The sequence below is a fragment of the Acartia tonsa genome, chromosome 2 (assembly GCF_053477335.1).
Source record: "Acartia tonsa isolate MP-2025a chromosome 2, ASM5347733v1, whole genome shotgun sequence".
In the NCBI taxonomy this organism is placed as follows: domain Eukaryota; kingdom Metazoa; phylum Arthropoda; class Copepoda; order Calanoida; family Acartiidae; genus Acartia; species Acartia tonsa.
Window position 1 is genome coordinate 44,147,790 of NC_137261.1, and position 16,781 is coordinate 44,164,570.

Below are 16,781 nucleotides of genomic sequence, written 5' to 3' on the forward strand. Positions count from 1 at the left end.
GCATTTTTAATCAAGTAATTAAATGGATTTATTATTACTTGTATGTTACAACAGATCTTCATGTTCTTTAATAAAAGGAAAATCGCTGAGGGCTAAAATAACGATGCACTTCATCCACCCCCTTTACCCCATCCCCTCCATTCCTACTGGATAAACGAACTGACCAATTAAATAAGTTCCATATTAGCAACCTTAATTGATGACAAATTACCTACGTATATTCTATGTTCATTATTGATTGAGTTATTCTTTTAATTGATTTTTTGTCTTACCCGAATAAACCAGAAAAGATCGTTTTAACTTCAAATTATTCATCAAGAATTTTTTTATTATAAGAGAGGTTGATTTTTACACAAGCAATTGATAATTAAAATATCAGAATATATGTCTCTTTCCACGCTTGTATGTGTATTAAAAAGTCTATTCTTATCACAAAGTCTAAAGCGTCAATGAACAGCGAGACGAGAATAAATAAAAAGATTCTATTTACGAAGAAAGGGGAGAAGGAGAGAAAAATGATAGTTAGTGAGAAACAAAAAAGAAAATTTAAAAATATTAAATTTGAAAGAAAATCAGATATTTCTAGTTATACTTTTACTAAGTTTGAGATACAAGCCTTTGATTGTCAACATCTTTAATGATACAAAGGCTTTGCCCCAAGAGAGGGGGTGACTGGGTATCTCACCCATTAGTGGTAAGATAGGTTTAAATTTTGATGTATTTTTTTCAAAATTGCCTACTGGTATAGAGATGACAAATCAAAAATTTGAAGGTCCTATTTTTTTTCTTCAAAAATGCACAAATGCAAGACATGATTTTTATTATAATATGTATAAAATTTTTTTCAAGAGTAGAAATATATCATTTTAAAACCTAAAAAGTGCGGTGTCTGTTCGAATCGTATTTGCGTCCCAAACGTATTACCAACAGACGTAATACAATTGTAAAGTAACAAATCTACTTAAAGAAAAAGCAGCTTGTTTATCTGAAAATTAAATATCATCCTTAAAACTTTTATATTAGAATCTACACAACCAATAAAGCTATAATTAGATAGTAGTATGAGTACACAGTTTTTATTCTTATATAATTGTCCAATTTTCAATCTCTCTCTCCTTCTCTCCCTCTCCCACTGATCCCTCTCTCATAGTCTGTCTGTCAACATTCTCCCTCTCACCAACACTCGCTATTTCTCCGAGAGAGCCCTCTGACAAATCTGAGAGAATAAGAGTGGCTCTCATGTTTTTAGTCTTGTATAATATCTCGTATCTCAAGGTGATATAAGGAGAGCGTATTTCATTAATATAATATAAAAAAAATTAATTTAAAACCTTATAAAATCAATTGTCAGCGATAAATAGGTGTTTAATTAGCGTTTAAAACTAATTTATAAATCATATAAATTTGTGTAAACTTCTTATGATTTTCATTGCTCTCGGAACAAACTGTTGCATAACTCTAAACTCACGGTTCTTTTGTATACTCTGTATTAGAGATCATTTTGACAATACGCATCGCGATATTACAGAAAGGGGGCATTTAGTAGGCAAGTTCTTCAAATTTATTACAATTTGTGGTCTCTCAAAGTGCCTAGCGAGCACAAACCCACATCATCTTGATTAAAAAAATAATTAGTGGGGGGAGGGGGGGGGGTGCTAGGATATTTATTTTTTATTTACGACGGGGCCTATATCATTGGTAAACTAATCCTACAGGACTACCCTGTTCCCTATATTCTAACCTAGCCTAAGTATAACACAGACGCTTTCAATTCATTTAAAAATAAAGGGTGGGAGGTTCTGCTCTTGACTAGCCACTTCAAGAGAAACCCCCATAATCTGTTAAAAAAATAAAAAGAAATGACAACCCTTTTGTAAGAGCCAAAATAGTTTTATATTATATTTTAGTGTTAAGTTTTATTCTAGAGTAAATTATTCTCAATATGCAATTATTCCACATATGCAATATCAATTCAAAACTTTAAATTTGATTTTCTTCAACTATAATACTATGGAAAGTTTTTGATTACATCTATAATTATGATTAAGCTTTACTGATAGTACATGCATGTATCTAAGGTGGACCCTTAAAAAAAATTGGGTCGCTGCCTCGCTGGTGAAGCAAATTTGTTTTTGTGAAAAATCCTCCAAAATCACTTTAAAAATCTACAAAAATTACCTAAATAAAATCATAGAAGGGGTTATTAAAATAAGATTTTATTTAATTTTTGTATATTTTTATGTGATTTTGGAGGATTTTTCACAAAAACAATATTGCCTCACCAGCGAGGCAGAGCGACCCAAATTTTTAAAAAATAATCCACCTCTGGATTTGATTTTGAACATGAATATTAAGTTTGGAATTATATTTGTTTTAAAAGTTCATTTCATGAATGGAAACTTATCACTTAATTTTTTTCTTATCGCTGATCTGTAATTTGAATACAAAAATGGTTTTGTCTATATGTAGCGCAGAAATATCCATTTAAGAACAATTTTAGATACAGATATTGGTATTGAAAGAAAAAACATAAAGTCATTTACGTGACTGCCTACTGTTGACAGACATACAGACCTAACTTAGTTGTAAAGTAGCTGCTCTTCTACAAATGTACCTAATGATATGTTCTTCTGTTATCGATATTGCCAATAAAATACCAAAATATTTCATCTATATATTTTTCTTATCATAGAATTTATGTAATTTATATTTTACAAGTAGTAGACTTAGTACTAAATACTAGATGAATTTCTGCAGGTTGTCTTTTTGCACCTTAGAATTCCTTAAATGGCTAGATTTTGAGAAGATTCGTTTGAGGTTCTTGACTTGTTTTATAATATATTTTTCATAATATAATCTAAATATAATAAAGAAAAATTTACAATGACATTTTCCTTATAAAATTATGGTTAAAGTTGTTGACGTTGATAAAATAGTTGAAACAGAGATTTTGCTCTCCAAATTTATTCAACGTGTCTCTCAGAGCAGAGACGAAAAATTAGAAGAATGGGAGGGGGGGGGGGAAAGAAAGAGGAGAGAGAGAGAGAGAGAGAGAGAGAGAGAGAGAGAGAGAGAGAGAGAGAGAGAGAGAGAGAGAGAGAGAGAAATGTTATGAAACATCTCGTGAGGCAAATATGCTCTTCGTTTAGAGAGAAAAATAAGGAAGATTATTAGCGCAGCAATTTCACAAGATTTTAACATTTTTAAAATAAAAATAAATAATTTTCACATGTTGATGATATGGAAAAATTGTTTATGCTTATATAGTAAATGTAATGTAAATTGAAAAATTAGAATTGGAGTTCGCTGAACCGATATGGTTCTCCTTTGCAGTAAGCTTCTTATAGATTCCTCGATGGCTTTAGACTATTATAAATAAGTCTGGATATGGTTTTAGACTATTTTTCTACTCTTTTATTTCTCTTTGAATATAGAATGGGATAGGGATTAATTAAAGGATAAAGAGAAGAAAAAAATAATTACCACAAATAACGAAAGGATATGTTAACATTTTTTCTTAAAATAACATTTAAAAAATTTTAATGATAGGAAAATCTTCAATGAATTAAAGTAAGGATTTTTTGTATTTTTCTCTTTGAATGTAGCTTTACATAGTTCCTGGGATAGTTTTAAGCTATGTCACTTTATTTATTGACCCCTTGGTACGGTTCTAGACTATATTTTAGTCCCATTTAAATCCTTCGGATACAGAACCCTTAGATGATAGTGGATTCAGGTCATGACAGGTTAATTTGTCGTTCATTTACAATAGAACAAATCTGTAAAAGGGGCGCCGTGGCTCAGTGGTAACACACTGAGCTACGGTGGTGAGAGTTCGAGTTCAATTCTCCATGTGTTGACTCGAATTTTCATCCGCAATAATAATCACGCAACTTCCCCTAGTTGTGTTAGAAGGGGATTATTGAGTAAGTTTAAATACTTAATATTCACGTCCATAATATCAGTACTACCCTTATCCCAAGCTCCTATGCGGAGAGCGTCATTTATTACGGTGACTTAATTTGGGACACCTGCCATACTCGGCGAGGGTTAGGTAATAATGAGTAGCTCTCATGAGACAGAGGGTCAAGTCGTAATGTGCTTGAACGTGGAGCTTGATAGCCCTAGTGGCTAGACAAAAGTGTCTCAGCCTACTCCATGACTACTTGGCCAAATTCTAAGAAACTATGGCTAATAAATCAATCAACCAAATCATTAACCAACCTTTTTAAGTTGGCGAAAAGTTTGTACATTTCATCTTTGCATTTATTTTCTTTACGTAATAGTCGTATTTAATTATGTAATCTGAAAAAGGAGGACATTATTTTTTTTGTCTACAAAAGCAAGAGAGAGAGAGAGAGAGAGAGAGAAGGAGAGAGCATGTTTAGGAGAACCAACATATTATGTAAAAGTATGATTTGGGTTTCTGAAAAATAAGATAAATTTGAATTCAAATCCTACTATATATAGAAGAAAGGGGTTGGGTCTGAAACTTTAGATCTCATCAACTACTAAATCGATTTTTCTATGTAAGGTAACCTTCACATAGATTATGTTAAGGTTTTAGGCTGTTTTGTTTTTAGATTTAAGTCTTAATTTTTCTGGCCTCTTTCTGCCCCTTTGAATGCAGAGCCTCTAGATGCTAGGGGCGTAGCCGCTAGTTTGAAAAAGCAATATCATGGATATTTTAAAAAAATTCTTGATGTTTTTAATAACAGTCATTCTAGATATTTTACATGACTATAGCATAAATAATGTATCCCACTAATTTCAGAAAGTAAAAGAAAGCTATTCAAAATTTCTAAAATGGTAATGGACGTTAAGAAACTGATGGGTCGGGTCGACTGCTTACAACAATATCAGTAAGTATCCATGGATGGATTGGTTCATTTTTTGGTGGATTTTTGTTGATTGATTGATGGATTTTTAAAACTTCTACAAAGGTTTTTGTTTTGATGGAAATGTGATTTTTATTTAATAGCAGCATTATTTTTTTTCCTTTTTTTAAAAAAAATTACAAAAATGTTTGGGAATAGTCCCTTTCGTAGCTACGCCCATTAAGGGGCGATTCATCGTATTTCTAAAATGGCTTTTGATAGGTTAATTTAGGTTAGGTTATGTTATATTGGGTTAGGTGATTGCCCCACAGGGTTAGAGCACCCCGCAGGGATTAGAAATAGGAGAAAAGATACTGTGAAAAAAAACCGAAGAATCGCCCCTTAAGCAGCGTTGCCACGAAAGGGACTATACCCAAATGTTTTACTGAAAACTGAATTGAATGTTGCAAAATTTTAACTGCTATTCAAAAATGGTTAAATCTAAAATAAAAATATGAGGCAAATAGTTTTTCATGAAAATAGTGCAAACTAACAGTAGACATACAAAGAAACGAGAGATATATGTTTAACTTTTTGTGTTTTAGAATAATTATCTATTCGTCCATAATAATAGAGACAATACTAAAATTAATTATTTATTACTTTTAGCTGGAACATGGGTTATGAGGCCGCTATGAAGCCCACGAAGGGTGACGAGGGGAACGTGTTCAACAACTTCCCCAACCCACAGACAGCTTTCCTGGGCCCACAACTCTGGGAGAAGAAAATCTCCATGTCCAATGTTGACCAAGAGTTCAAGTACTGGCAAGGATACAGGTAGGATTATACCTGGGCTTGGCAGCCGCGCGACAGCAGCGTGTAAGCCTCAGTGAAAACGTCATATTATAACTTTAAAATTAATCTGGATGTCCAAACCTGTTTCTAATTTTTTTACACAAGCTGCCTTAAATTTGAGGCTTATAGGCGGCTAAGGCGCAGTTGCGAGCCCTGGAGGCTGGATTATACAATCTTTTTTTTTTTGCCAATCATTGCTTATGAATAGAAAAGAATAATTTGTCATATGAATAGCTTGTTAATTAAGAAAAGGTCATAGAATTATCCAAAAGTGAGGCATGATATTTATTTAAAGTGTATTGCTGTTTTCTTAGGTTGTGATTATTATTACTTTAAATAAAAAATACTAATATAAGATTACAAATATAAGAAGTAAATAAATCTTGAAATGATAAACCAGATACCTTTTTTTTACTTAGTCTGCCAGAATATTTGTTAACCAAACACTCTATTGTTGCGATTAATTTTAAATCAAGCTATGCTACCGAGCAATGGACCAAGCTCAAAGTTTCAGACAGTCAGAGAAAGAAAGAGAGGAGAGAGAGATTTACTTATGTATTAGAAAAAAAAACTAAAATAAAAACTGTTATGTAATATTTTAGAGGCTGGAATGAGGCTCCTTCAAGTTGTCAGGTAGTACATTTTATTTGAATTATGTAACATTTGGTTAAATATACATGCATCTATGCTGTACAGAGATTAAATAATATTTCAACAACATCTTTTTATCTTAATTTTTCTATTTAAAGTCGAATCAATTTTTATTGCAGTTAATTCAAAACATATTGAATAATTTTCTTTTCTTTCTGTTGAAGGCACAAATATTCAATGGTTATACTAAAAGTCAAAATTATTACATGATTTAATACTATTTTTAACGCATAATATGAAAGTTAGCTTTCCATGGATATTAAAATGAAAAGTTTTAAGATTTTAACCAGTTATATTAGCCCGAGGGGGCGAAGGCCCGTTATAACAAAGCTAGTATAAATTACATGATTTTTATTTTAATATTCGTTAAAAATTGTAATACGATGCTATACATGATTTTGTAGTATCGTTTTAATCCAGCGAATATTCATCAGTTTCGAAGGCATACTGAAAAATGAATTAAAACATCTTTATTTTTTTTACTTATCCTTCTCTAAAGCAAGGAGTATAAAGTTTTATAAGTACAAGAATATATAACCACCTAATTAATAATATTTTTAGGGGTTTATAATCTTAATTCATCACGGGAACAAAAGATAAAATTATGTAATATTTTCTATTCAATATATATTACAAGAAGAATTATGTCCGAACGTAGCAAAGTGAAGAAAGGAAAAGCCATAGGAATGTTTGATTCCCCGCAAAATTTTAAACCCCTCATTTTACCCACCTCAAAATTTTAAATATAATTTAAATTTCCGCCCTCAAAATAAAATGTTTGACGAGGAAAAAATTGTCGTAAATTTAGGTTACTAATATGGACATCATTTATTGGTCAGTTAGGGGAGGGAATGAGGGGATCCTTATTTTAGCCAGCTACAAGTTTCACTTTATGAGAGAACTTGAATACAGAGTATTTGAAATAATTTTATACATTCATACAATAAATCTAGAGAATCTGCGTTTCTTACAAGCATTATATCATCCAATAATGCGCAGTTAAGTTAAATTAAATAGATTAAGAATCTTCAGTGTATTCTGTTTATTTAGGTAATAAAAGAATAAAATTAGATAAGAAAAAATATGAATATAAGAAAAATATTTTGTCTCTCGCTCTCAAAAATTTTTTTGTCGACCATAAAAATTGATAACATAAACTCCTTCTTTTGGTCTTTTAGCTGTTCAATTACTATCAAACAATTGATTTATTATTTTTCATTGCAAAAAATAGGTTTAGATTTTCATAACACAGACCATAGGCCTTGGATACTTAAATTATATTGTTTTAAACTTTAAGTATTCATTTTTAAATAATTTTAATAATAATTTTTTTAATAATCATTTTTTTTTATTTTCTTAATGTAATAATGTAATTTTTTTTTATTAATTTTGATATTAAATGTATTTGTAAATGTTGCTTTTTTAGAATGGCGGCCAATATCACCAGCAGCAGCAGCCGCAGCTGGCTCAGCAGCAGTCCATGGATCAAGGATTTGAGAGCACAGCTCAGCTGCTCCAGGAGTGGACATGCAACCAATCAAAACAGGAACAGGTATAAAAAAGCCTGCTAACTAAAGCGACCTGGTAATTTTGGGGGAGGTAGTTGAGGTAGCATTAAGCAGAATTTACAGTTGCATAAAAAATCTTTTTATTTCCTTTTTGATTCTTTAACCATTAAAAAAAATAATAATTATAATTTTGCAGCAGGCCAATAGTATGGAGGGCTCGCCTCTGTCGTCCTCTGGGCACCACTACACCCACTCTAACTCCAGCAACCCCTCCCCCACCTGCAACATGACACCTAACCTCACCAGAATAGAGGAGAAGAACGATGATGTAGATTTTAAGGTAATTTTTTTTACTTGAATGTTGCCCCAGATTTTTATGTATTCGCAGCTAGCTTAAATAACAATACTTTCCTTTTCTCCTATCACCTCCCCTTCTTCTGGCTGAACGAACTGACCAATAAATGAGGTCCGTGTTAGCAACCTCTGTCGTATATATATACGTATATTCTATATCCATTGTTAAATCTTATAGAATTACTTAGGCTAGCCATAATTATTATGTAAGTCTAGGCTAGAAAATGTTACACGATTTGGCCTATTATAAATGAAAATATGCCTAAAACTATGAATGTTTAAATTTATATTATCAGGCAGTGACTTGAACAAGGGATTTGTTAGGTAGTCTTTGCAATATATAATAGTTAGGATAATTTAGAACTAAATCAACAAGCAAGTTTAAAAACAATAACTTTATAATTAATACATTGTTATAAAACCTTAGGTGCATTATACATTCTAGTCCCAAACGCCTAAACGCAATCCTCTGTGCAAATTAAAATGTTACGTAAAAAATTGAAAGGTAAAGTAGCAAATTATGTGCTCTGATATAACAGCAGCTAATCTCATTGTATAATACCTAAAATAGAATTATAAAACAATTTTTCTTCAAGCTGGGAGATAGAGAGAGAGCGAGTAGAAATTTCATATTTCATGTATATAATATTAAACTATAAGGTTTCAACATTTTGTTTTCTAAAAGAATGTTCAAGATTATAATAAACTGCATTTTTGTTATAAAAGTGTACATTTAAAATTAAAACAAAATTTTGGTGGCTGACATTAGCATTTAATACTTATAGGGTTCTTCTTTACAATGTAGCTTCTTATGTAGGTCCGGGGAAGGTTTATGGCATTTTGGGAGGTTTACCCCTCACCACCCCCAAATTGGATGTATTTTTACTTTTTCTTTTTAAAGCTAAAATGAAAATTAGGGGGGTGGGGGGGGGGGGGGCGAATTAAAAATCACATTACCCAATATGACCTAGCTATAGTCTGTACTTGTATCTTCATCTATAGTTATATATTACAGAGCTGGATCTTTAAATCATTTCAATGGTGATCTAAACCACCCCGCGCGAAATTTCAGCCAATCACAGCGGCGTATTTTTAAAATGCGCCGCTGTGATTGGCTGAAATTTCGCGCGGGGTGGTTTAGATCACCATTGAAATGATTTAAAGATCCAGCTCAGGTATCTGAAGATGATCTAGCTCTGGCCATAGTTCCTAGAGCAGAGTCTGTACTTGTATCTTCATCTATCCTATTATATAAAGTAATAAGCGTTTTTAGTCTGTCCCGAAGGATCTCGATAACCGCTGAACCGATATTGTTCTTCTTTACAGTGAAGCTTCCTATAGGTCCTGGGAAGGTTTTAAACTATTTTTGGGGATGGTGTCTTCACCCCCTCCCCCCCAAAAATATTTTTTTACTCTTTTGAAATTCAAATTTAAAATGGAGTGAGGTCGATTTTTCCACTTCCTACATTGAGTGCCCCCTAGAGGCTTCTAGGGGCGTAGCCGCTAGTAGTTATATATTACAGGTATCTGAAGATGACCTAGCTCTAGCCATAGTTCCTAGAGCAGAGTCTGTACTTGTATCTTCATCTATAGTTATATATTACAGGTATCTGAAGATGATCTAGCTCTAGCCATAGTTCCTAGAGCAGAGTCTGTACTTGTATCTTCATCTATAGTTATATATTACAGGTATCTGAAGATGACCTAGCTCTAGCAATAGTTCCTAGAGCAGAGTCTGTACTTGTATCTTCATCTATAGTTATATATTACAGGTATCTGAAGATGACATAGCTCTGGCCATAGTTCCTAGAGCAGAGTCTGTACTTGTATCTTCATCTATAGTTATATATTACAGGTATCTGAAGATGACATAGCTCTGGCCATAGTTCCTAGAGCAGAGTCTGTACTTGTATCTTCATCTATAGTTATATATTACAGGTATCTGAAGATGACCTAGCTCTGGCCATAGTTCCTAGAGCAGAGTCTGTACTTGTATCTTCATCTATAGTTATATATTACAGGTATCTGAAGATGACATAGCTCTGGCCATAGTTCCTAGAGCAGAGTCTGTACTTGTATCTTCATCTATAGTTATATATTACAGGTATCTGAAGATGACCTAGCTCTGGCCATAGTTCCTAGAGCAGAGTCTGTACGTGTATCCTCATCTATAGTTATATATTACAGGTATCTGAAGATGACCTAGCTCTGGCCATAGTTCCTGGGGCAGAGTTTGACCCAAAGACTCGCAGCTTCAGCGCCGAGGAACTGAAGCCCCAACCTATCATCAAGAAAAGACCAAAGGTTGGTAGATTTTAGAATGCTATATTGCTGCTATTTAAAAACATAAGGCTAAAGGTCAAAAATACACATTTATAGTAGAATTTTTAGGTTACATAGCCCATTATGACTAGCAAAAATACAATCAACCTACTGTCATAAACACAGTTTTATAGTCAAATTTACACCTTCATTTTTAGGGGATATGACAAAAATACAGTTATTGCAATGTCATATTCACAGTTTTGCTGTCATTTTGACAGAAATACATTTATTATACATATATACACAAATTTTTCCGTAATATTTGATACTTCTGAAAATATATTATGTATCAATGTTGTAGAATTATACCCAACCCTTCATTAACTCCTCTTACTGTTATTAATGTTGTCATCCTTGTTTGATTTAGAATTTCACTCCCAATAACGAGAAGGATGACAAGTACTGGGAGAAGAGAGCTAAGAACAATTTTGCAGCTAGAAGGTAAACAATATAAAATGTGCGAAGCGAGCTGTGTTTTTGTGCTCGTTCAGTAATTAAAGTAGAAGAATAGTGGGTGCATGAACTATATGCAGCTCTACCCACGAGATGGGGACCCTGTGCCGACTTTCCATTAAGTGTATGAATAACAGCCAATAGCGTTGAATATAAAAACAAAGCCAAGTCGCTATAAAAAAGCAGAAAGCAATTTTCTAGCAGATGAAAAAGGTCCCCACCACTTTGGCCAGGTAGTTGTCTGGGATATACATATGTAAATTATACATTTATTGTTCAGTATATGGGAATATACTTTTTTTTTATATTTTGCGATAGTTAAAATACATTTTATTTTATTATTATTGATAAATTATTAAAATAAATATTTATATTAGATCGCGCGAGGCTAGACGCTTAAAAGAGAATCAGATTGCTCTGCGTGCAGCATACCTTGAAAAGCAAAACATGTAAGAATTTGTAATTCTAAATCTAATAATTATAATACAAAGTAGAACGATGTCTGCCTGTTTGTTTGTACCGAAGGATCTCGCTAACCGCTGAACCGATATGGTTCTCCTTAACAGGGTAGCTTCTCATAGGTCCCGGGAAGGTTTAAAACTATTTTGGGGGAGGGTATAATCACCCTCCCAAGAGAAATCACAAAAATTTATTTTATATTCTTAGAGACTTTAACGCAACAAAGAAAAATTCTAACCAAATCTGTTAACATGTATCATTGTATATCATCATTTGAAATAAAAAAAACATTGAAAGTGCCACTATCTTGGGGCGTAGCCGCTATCTATAGATTAAACCTCTTGGGGTAAAGCCCCTAGAGGCTAGGGGTAAAGCTGCTAGTTAATAACAAAATAATATAACGAAAATCTCTATTTTTGTTCATGCTTATTTTTCAAAATAGATTATTTATGTATAAAACTTAATGTGTATATTATGTAATATTTAAATAATCAAGTTTAAAAGTTTGTTTTGAATATTATTAATCTAAACTTGTTATAAATTTACTTCATAGATAAAGTTTAATTGGCTAATGATTTAAGTTATAAATGTTATGTAAAGCTTAGTCCAAAAAACATAATAATTTTAATCTAAATTTTATGTATCTAATATTAATTTACCTTATTAACTTTTTTTATTTCAGGCATCTAAGAATAACTCTGAAGAAACTTAACATTGAGAATGCTCATATAAGGGTAAGATTTTTATAAACTTTTTTTAAAGCCACTAAATTTAGTGCACTGCTTCTCTTTAAGACACAACACCAAGAGTTAAACTTATTATGCCCATTTTTGATTTGAACACAGAGCAGTATAGCGGTCAAACAAGTGAATTATCAAGTTTAAAAGCAGTCGGACTGCCATGGATGTCATATTTCTAAATATGCTCCATAATGCTGGAAATTTTGTCAAGAAAAATCAGAGGTCTAACTTATATAGCAGGTGAGTAAATCTCATTTCCCCTTAATCGTTACGTGACTGACTGACGAACAGACGTAGTAAATTATAGAGTAATTTAACTACCAAAATTAACAAAATATTTTAGAAAATTTTCATATTTTCTTCAGGTAAACGTTGACCATCTGCTTGCAAGAATTGTAGAGAAACAGAAAAGTCTGGAGAATCAGCAGAACAATCACAACAACAACACCAACACCCTCAACAACCATACATCCAACAACAACTCTCAAAAACTTGAACAAATGGTAAACTAAATAAATTTACCAAAAAAAAAGTAAAACTGTCAAAAATACCACTTTCAATATACTCATATCAAATGCTAAAAGTTGCCATATTTTTGTTTTGGGAGGTTTGAAATGTTTCTTCTTTCTTACAGAAAACCATAGTTTACTATTTTCTTCTATTAAAGGATTAATACGATTTCAAAAGGATCAGGGCTCTGTAGCCACTCTTCAAGATGTAGGGCTTCGACTGACTGGGGCAAAGGGGTGACTTTGGCTGAGTGTGGCTAGGGTGGTTCGAATTAGGATCGCCTCGGCTAAGTGTAGCTATCAGTTCTCTTAGCCGCTGCGCCCTGGAAAGATTTATAACTTTTTCTTAACAATGTTCCAAATTATTACGACAAAAGTAAACCTAGGATGAATCTTCAGGAAATAAGACCATTTTCAACCTTTCCATTAATATTATCTAAAAAGACCATTATGTTTTTAAGTATTCATAAATTTAAACTTTGGAAAATTTTGCAATAAAAAATATTTTCTTCAATCAAATTAAACAGATAAATATTTGTATCAATGAGCAATCTTTATGTTAATTTTGTAAAAAATATTAAATCATTTATTGTTGGTTAAAATGAAACTTGAATGATAAAGAAAATCACCTGGATTTTTTGAATAAATGATACTTATTGAATGGCAATTATGAATGCTCAGTGTCGTGTCAAAATTAAACCCTCCAAATTTTAATTGTTGTAACTTGTAACTTAAAAAATATTCTTTCATAATTTTTAAAAGATTAAAATAAAAAATATTTTAAAAAGCAAGAAGCAAATAAAATTACCTTTTATGATAATTTTGGAAATCCTGTAAGCCAAAAGTTTGCTTTTAACAAGGCTCGGCAGCCGCGCATCAGCCGCCTGAAAGCCTTTTACAATTCTAAAAGTCAGCTGGAAATCTAAACTTCAACCTAAATAAGAAAATATGACAGTACCTTTTTTTAAAAAAAAACCAAAGCATCCAAACGAGTTTAAATTTGAGGCTTATTTGCGGCTGACACGCGGCTGCCGAGCTCTGGCTTTTAAAAATCATGTTAGAATATAATGACCTGCAACTATGTCCGCTATTCAAATGTACCTGGTACCACATATTTACTACCACGCTCTCCTTTAAATTAATCAAGACATTTTTATCATGGCACAGAATCAGAAAAAAAATTTGCTTCTTCTAAAGGATAATCTAGAAAAGCACTGAAATAATATAGGTATAAAAATGTCTACATAATCATATTTCATTAAATTTTAAAAAAATTTCTTTGATCGTTTCATACAGCCTTATTCAAATTTGTAACCAACCACTAATTACATACATAACTAACTTTTTAAATGCAAATTATCTGATAATAACTATCATGTTTTAATTTTTCATAAAAAAGCAATTTTGCTAAGAACTCAAATTGAACTCTAATTTGGTTTAAAATAATGAATGCTTAAAAAAAGGCGCCATGCAAAACTGTCTTAATTTTATTAAAAAAGAATGTGTTATAGGCCAAAATGTATGGCATGAATACAAAATTAGACAAATGTTGATAAAATTTGTAAAAAATCAATGCATTTTTGCCGCCCTACAGACAATATTTACAATAATTTATTTATGTATGTTGCACTTAAGACAAATCAAAATAAGCAATTAAAAATTTACTTTTGATATAAATTAATAAATCTATATTTATTCAAATATTTTTCAAAAAAATATTTTATTTTTATCAACTGAAACTTGCACTTAGGAGGCTGTCCCAATGAATGTCAAATAATATGTTATTAAAATTGTTGTACCAAAGAACAGTTATAATTATTACAGTGTGGCCCACAAAAAAGACTAAAAGCCCTTTTTTGTGGGTCATCCCGTAAATTAAATATAAATAGTATGTTAAATGTTAGAATATGTATATATTAAAGAAACTCAATAAGAATTGTTATTATATGTTTATTACGCACATATAGAAATCTGATTTTAAAATTGCAGAGACAGATATTTAGAGATTTTAATTCATTTAATAATAATTATGTACGTTTTGTGGCCAAAATTAATTAAGGAAATCAAGTGAAAGAGTAACGTTATGATATTGTATATTACATGGATGTTGCACCAGATTTTCCTGTACTCTGATAAAGCAATACTCACAACTGGCTAAAGTAACGATTCCGCCCTCCACCCCCTTTACTCCTTCCCTCTTACTGGATGCACGAACTGACCCAAAAATGAAGGCCCTGATAGTAACCTTAATTGGTGACAAATTTTTCCCTGTCAATATATCCACGTATATCCTACATCCATTTTTTGAAAGAAAAATTAAATCATAATTTTTAAATATCTATCTGTTCAAGAAAATCATACTTTGCAAGTTGTTAAATGTTTTGATATAATGAAAAGGCATAGATTAAAAATTTGATTATTGAAAAAAATTTAATTGGTCTATTTTTTATTTTATACATTTCACCTAATTTATTCCAATAAATTTTTTAAAAAATAAATCACATAAAGATAATTGTTTGTCATGTTAAATAAATGTCTTAATTTTTTCCTCTCAAATTTTTAGGTCTTAATTTTCAGAAAAAAATTTAATACAAGATTTCATTTATATTAAAGAAATTTTCTTTGAAAATGAAATTATTGGAAATCGCTGATAGCTAAATACGCTTCTATACTTTAAGAGAAAATTTTAACCTCAGAGAACTTTTTAGATCAATTTTTACCTTAACAATTGTTGGATATATAAAAATTTTAATAGGAATTTTGAATAAAATTGTGATATAAATTTATAGAACCTAAATTAATTAATTTTGTAAAAATCACTAATTGTAAAAATATATAGTTATTGTATAATAAAAATATTATTTGTTTTTCTTTTTTTTCTGTATGGAAAAACACCTGTAAAAACAGGTTACATATGTAAAGATTTTGAAAGAGGTTTTATAAAAATACAAAGAAAAATATATTTAATAATAAAATTTACGCCTTTGGTTATGTTAGGTTAAGTAAGGAAAGGATTAAAAATAAATATATTCTATTGATAACTTGCATCTTATGAGCAAAAAATATAAATAGTTCTAGTCGTGACATGGTATAAGTATCAAGTTCGATTCTAAGTAACATATCATGGTTCCCAAAATTTAAAGTATGTTATCTTCTGCTAACATATCAGCTGCTATAGCAAGGACGTCCAAACTTTTTTTGAGGGGAAGGAAACACCTTTTACCGACCCCCATTGGATGTCCCTTATACTTGTAACATTTATAGGAATACCGTGGTATTAAACAGGTAATAGTTATTTATCGCATCGTATCATAAACGGCTTTCCGCGGATATAGAATGTACAATTATGAGATTAAAACTAGTTTTATTCGTAGAAAGCTGGATATAATACGATGCTATACATAGTTTTTTTCGTAGGGATGAGAACCGGTTCCTATCCACCGGATTCGAATGAATACGATAAAATATAATTCCAGACAAAGGTATTGCAATTAAAGGGCTAAAATTATGTTCAAACATGATCTGGAATTTATTAAGGAATATATTTTCAAGTATGGCTTCGAAACCGATTAGTATTCATTGGATTAGAATCGGTTCTTAAGCATGAACAATCATCTATAGCATCGTATTACAGACAATTTTCTACGAATATTTTGCAATAAAAAAATTGTATCATTAAAATAATACTGTTTTATTTGTCAGGAACTTCGGCCCATTGGGGATTACAAAACTGAGTTTAATCCTATAATTTTTCTTTTTAATATGCGCTGAAAGCTGTCTAAATAAAGATAAAATGTTTGAGCTAATTTGTTTAACTTTGAATTCTCTAAGATTAAAAAGCTTAAGCAGTCATTGAACATCTTTCTAAAATTGAAGAAATTATACAATCAATTGTAATATTGTATCACCAGAAATCTACAGGACAATTTTTTATTCTGTTGAGAGACAAAAATATTAATCATTTTCAGAGTGAGAAGTGTGTAAAGTGGAATAAATAAATACAACAATAATAATAATAAGAGATTCTTTTCCTCTGAATATACTTGTTATTTATAATTAATAACCAACAAAAAGAGACAATCCAGTATCAAGTATTTTTAAAGTTAAATT

The 16,781-nt window shown here is 31.2% G+C and overlaps 1 protein-coding gene across 2 annotated transcripts; it reads left to right on the forward strand.

Moving 5' to 3' along the window:
* Nucleotides 1-4,778: 4,778 nt before the first annotated feature.
* LOC145311936 (hepatic leukemia factor-like) lies at nt 4,779-15,538 on the forward strand. 2 transcript variants are annotated; one of them, XM_080150988.1, is made up of 10 exons: nt 4,779-4,862; nt 5,487-5,654; nt 6,275-6,305; nt 7,750-7,875; nt 8,028-8,171; nt 10,373-10,489; nt 10,878-10,951; nt 11,341-11,412; nt 12,105-12,156; nt 12,528-15,538. In XM_080150988.1, the coding sequence occupies exons 1-10, from the start codon at nt 4,807-4,809 to the stop codon at nt 12,672-12,674; spliced, it is 987 nt and encodes a 328-aa protein (XP_080007114.1). In that variant the 5' UTR covers nt 4,779-4,806; the 3' UTR covers nt 12,675-15,538. The 2 variants fall into 2 exon arrangements, with proteins under 2 accessions (XP_080007114.1, XP_080007115.1); XM_080150989.1 differs by having other exon boundaries at nt 8,031-8,171.
* Nucleotides 15,539-16,781: the final 1,243 nt, after the last annotated feature.

What these genes read in the sequence shown, in the direction of transcription:
- LOC145311936 (XM_080150988.1), top strand. Translation starts at nt 4,807, where the DNA reads ATGGTAATGGACGTTAAGAAACTGATGGGTCGGGTCGACTGCTTACAA. An exon ending in AAGTACTGGCAAGGATACAG is followed by an intron (nt 5,655 to 6,274) that starts GTAGGATTATAC and finishes GTAATATTTTAG; the next exon opens with AGGCTGGAATGAGGCTCCTT. An exon ending in TACCTTGAAAAGCAAAACAT is followed by an intron (nt 11,413 to 12,104) that starts GTAAGAATTTGT and finishes TTTTTATTTCAG; the next exon opens with GCATCTAAGAATAACTCTGA.